Source organism: Emiliania huxleyi (assembly GCF_000372725.1).
Source record: "Emiliania huxleyi CCMP1516 unplaced genomic scaffold EMIHUscaffold_485, whole genome shotgun sequence".
Taxonomy (NCBI): domain Eukaryota; phylum Haptophyta; order Isochrysidales; family Noelaerhabdaceae; genus Emiliania; species Emiliania huxleyi.
In genome coordinates, this window is record NW_005198356.1 from 22,285 (window position 1) to 25,938 (window position 3,654).

At 66.4% G+C, this 3,654-nt stretch overlaps 3 protein-coding genes across 3 annotated transcripts in view; all 3 read left to right on the forward strand.

Annotated features, from left to right (window-relative positions):
• Nucleotides 1-1,947, forward strand: part of EMIHUDRAFT_459357 (hypothetical protein) — a 4,557-nt gene extending 2,610 nt beyond the window's left edge. Inside the window, exons 6-10 of the mRNA XM_005767554.1 lie at nucleotides 72-176; nucleotides 385-420; nucleotides 628-735; nucleotides 979-1,563; nucleotides 1,639-1,947. Of these exons, the coding sequence (XP_005767611.1) occupies nucleotides 72-176; nucleotides 385-420; nucleotides 628-735; nucleotides 979-1,563; nucleotides 1,639-1,707 (903 nt within the window). The 3' untranslated portion in view covers nucleotides 1,708-1,947. The remainder of the gene's footprint in view (nucleotides 1-71; nucleotides 177-384; nucleotides 421-627; nucleotides 736-978; nucleotides 1,564-1,638) is intronic.
• A 51-nt stretch (nucleotides 1,948-1,998) lies between these two features.
• EMIHUDRAFT_245982 (hypothetical protein) lies at nucleotides 1,999-3,024 on the forward strand (the record flags this gene model as incomplete). Its single annotated transcript, XM_005767555.1, has 1 exon — nucleotides 1,999-3,024. The coding sequence occupies one exon, from the start codon at nucleotides 1,999-2,001 to the stop codon at nucleotides 3,022-3,024; it is 1,026 nt and encodes a 341-aa protein (XP_005767612.1).
• Nucleotides 3,025-3,129: 105 nt separating this feature from the next.
• On the forward strand, nucleotides 3,130-3,604 carry EMIHUDRAFT_245983 (hypothetical protein; the record flags this gene model as incomplete). Its single annotated transcript, XM_005767556.1, has 1 exon — nucleotides 3,130-3,604. A coding segment is annotated over one exon (475 nt), but the record flags the coding sequence as incomplete, so codon positions are not given.
• Nucleotides 3,605-3,654: the final 50 nt, after the last annotated feature.

The following is a 3,654-nucleotide window of genomic DNA, read 5'->3' on the forward strand; positions in this document are numbered from 1 at the left end:
CCCCGAGGGCGAGGAAGTCCGGTCCGGGCGAGAGGAACGAGGAGCTGATCCCCAGGCCCCCGACCACGCAGGTTCTCGTCGGCATCAAGGCCAAGTTCGCCGCGCTGCCTGGAATCCTGCAGGGGCGCGTCAACGCCGCGATCGCCAACGGCAAGTGCGACTACGACTCGGGCGGCGTGGGCGCTCACTGGACGTACATCATCGGCGAGTCCTCGCCCGCGATCCGGCCGAGATGCAGCCGAGATGCAGCCGAGCTCCAGCCGAGTTGCAGCCGTGATCCCGCCGTGAGCGAGCCGAGACTATCGGCCGCGAGGACGCCCTCGGCCGCTCAGCCCCCGCCCCCCCCTTCTCTCCGCTGCCGCAGGCAACCTCATCTTCAAAAAGGTGCAGAAGCTGCTCGGCGGCAACGTGGAGCTGATGGTGACCGGCAAAGCGCCCTAGAAGCGGAAGACGGAGTCGTGTCCTCCAACCAGCGCTCGAGAGGACCCGCCCTCCGCTGTCGTCGACCGTATTCGTACCCCTCGCATTCACGCGGGGCTCTGAAGTCTCCGCACGAGACCGTTCTTCCCGCCCTGATGTCGGTGTCTTCACCCCGTAGGCTCGGCGCCCCTCGGCGCGGAGGTGCAGAAGTTTGTGCAGACCGTCTTCAAGTGCCGCGTGCGGCAGGGCTACGGCCTCACCGAGACGTGCGCGGCCACGTGCATCGCCCTCGCGAGCGACAACACCACGGCGCAGGTCGGGCCACCGCAGATGTCCGCGTGCATCAAGCTGCGCGACTGGGAGGAGGCGAGCCGCTTTCCGAGACACTTCCAAGACACTTCCAAGGCACTTCCGAGGCACTTCCGAGGCACTTCCGCCGAGGCACGCTTAAATGCCGTGGGGCTCCTGTCTTCTAGACGTGGAGTCGCGAGGGCTGCCTGGCCCTTGCCCCACCACCTCGTGTGTGGAGAAGTTCACCTTCCCTTCCCTCACGCCCAGGGCGGCTACATGAACGCCGACAAGGACAACAAGGAGATCGGCATGCCCCGCGGCGAGATCCTCATCGGCGGGCCGGGCGTGTGCGACGGCTACCTCGTCGACCCGGCCGCGCCGGACCCGGACGTGGTGGCGAAGAACCGCGACGAGTTCGTGACGATCGACGGCCAGCGCTACTTTTGCACCGGCGACGTCGGCCAGTACACGCCCGAGGGCAACCTGATGATCATCGATCGCAAGAAGGACCTGGTCAAGCTGCAGCAGGGCGAGTACGTCGCCCTCTCCAAGGTTGAGAACGTGCTCAAGACGTCGCAGTACACGGCGCTGCCGATGGTGTACGCGCTTTCCTCGATGTCGTACTGCATCGCGCTCATCTGCCCAAACGAGGGCCCGCTCATGAAGCTCGCGGCCTCGCTCGGCGTGTCGGGAGATCTCGGCGCCGTCTGCGAGGACGCAAAGGTGGTCGCCGCCGTGCTCAAGGACATCACCGCCGAGTGCAAGAAGGGCAAGCTCGCCAAGTTTGAGATCCCGACCAAGGTCATCCTCGTCGCCGAGCTCTGGACGCCGGAGAACGAGCTGCTCACGGCGGTGAGCGCTCGCCCCCCAGGGTGGCGGGCTTCCACGGAGGCCGGGGCTCCCTGAGGGCACTGGCGGTGCGAATAGGTGCGCAAGCTCAAGCGGCGCGAGATCGTCGCGTGCCACAAGGCGCAGATCGACAAGTGCTACGTCTAGGCGGCCGCGCCCTGGGCGAGCGGCCAGAACCAAAGTAGGAGTGTTCATTTGGCATGCGGGGAGTTTCCCCTCTTGCCTTGGACGGAGCGGGGACCCACCCTCGAGCGCGTGGGCTGCGGCGGCGGCCTGCGGGAGCGTGCCCGGGGCGCCCTCTGTTCCAGCTGGGTACTAGACTAATTTATGGCATTCATGCAGAGAACAGTGTGGTGAGAGCCCCACAAGTGAAGGTGGATTTTCAAACGGCCCCTCACTGTACGGTAGTTTGCCCGGCCGGCGGCGTCGATCGCAAGCATGTGCGGGCCGAACAGCGCCACAGCCTCGGGCTACAAGACGCAGGACCACCTGCAGCCGGCACCTGCGTCCGAGGCCGCCGATGGAGACCTGGTGGTTGAGGAATTCCCGATCAGCTTTGGTGGCTACACGTATCCACACGGCCGCATCGCCTACGTCAAGGGACGGCAGCCAACCCCCGTCATCCTCGTCCACCACAACTACGCGGGCTGCAAGCGGTTTGACGTGGACCAGGCGGCGTACCTCGCGCTCTGCGGATACGTCGGGCTCGCGGTAGACTTATACCCGGAGTGCGAGATGTACACTTCAGCCGACCGCTCCGTGAACGTCGACAGGGCCCGCCACTTCAAGGGCTCGTTCGACTACATGCAGTCGCTTCTCGTCGACCCAGCGAAGTGGCGCTCGCTCATGGGCGCGTTCATGGCTGCGGCGGACGTACACCCCGCTGTGGCGGCCGGGAAAGCGGGCTGCATCGGCTATTGCCTCGGCGGCCAGAGCTGCTTCGAGCAGCTTCGAGCTGGTCACGCGATCCAGGCGCTCGTCTCGCTGCACGGGCTGCTCCACTCGCGGCCGATGGTCGAGGGCCTCCCCTTTTGGGACCCGCTCCAGCGCATAAGTGCCGAGGAGTACGCGCAACGCATCCAGCCGCCGCCGAGCGCGATGACGCCTGGTTGCATTGTGCTCGTCGAGAACGGAGCGGACGACGAGCACGTGCCGGAGGACATGCAGAAGGAGTGGATCAAGGAGATGGACGGCAGCGGGGTCGACTGGCGCTTCACCAACCATGCGCGAACGCCACACGGCTTTGCACTCGCCCCCGGCGTCGTCGCGACCTCGTACATGGAGGCGGCCGATCGTAGGTCGACCCTGTCGATGCTTGGCGCGTTCGCAGAGGCATGGCCGCATGTCGAGCAGCACCATGTGACGCGCAACGCCTCGGGCACCATCATCCCCTACGCGATCCCCACCTCCGCCGAGCTCGCGCTGCCGATCAGCGCCATCGGCGATGCGAAGCCTCGGGGTTAGCTTCAGGGCTTGTGTGTTGGAAGGATCTGTTTTTAACCTAGCCTCGATTTCTTTTGCGTTGCCCGCTTTTCCTCGCTGTGTGTGCATGTGCATTTAACATCTGACATGCTCGCTCACACGCACGCACGCTGCGGCGCCAGCGACAGCGAGGCCGCGATTGTGCTCCTGCACGGCTTCCTGGGCGATCGGCGCGACGTCGAGCCGCTGCGCCAAAAGCTCGGCGCTCTCGCGGACAGCATCAGCCTCGACCTTCCCGGGCACGGCGACAGTGCGTGGATGCCGACCATCGACGCTGGGACGTCCGCCGTTGACGCCGCGCTCGCGACGCTAGAGGCGCTGTGTCCGCCGCCTGCGCGGCTGCTGCTCGTCGGGTACTCGATGGGTGGCCGCGTGGCGCTCCAGCTGGCGGCACGCCTGCCGCCGCCTCGCCTCGCCGGACTCGTCATCCTGAGCGGTAGCCCTGGGCTGGACGACGGCGCGTTGCGCGAGGCGCGGCTCTCTCGCGACGTTGCCCTCGCCGCGCGGCTGCGAGCGATGACCCCGCCGCACTTTGACGAGTGGCTGCGACGGGAGTGGTATCGTGCGGCCTTGTGGGGTGGCCGGCTGCAAGAACACCCCTCCTTTGAGCGA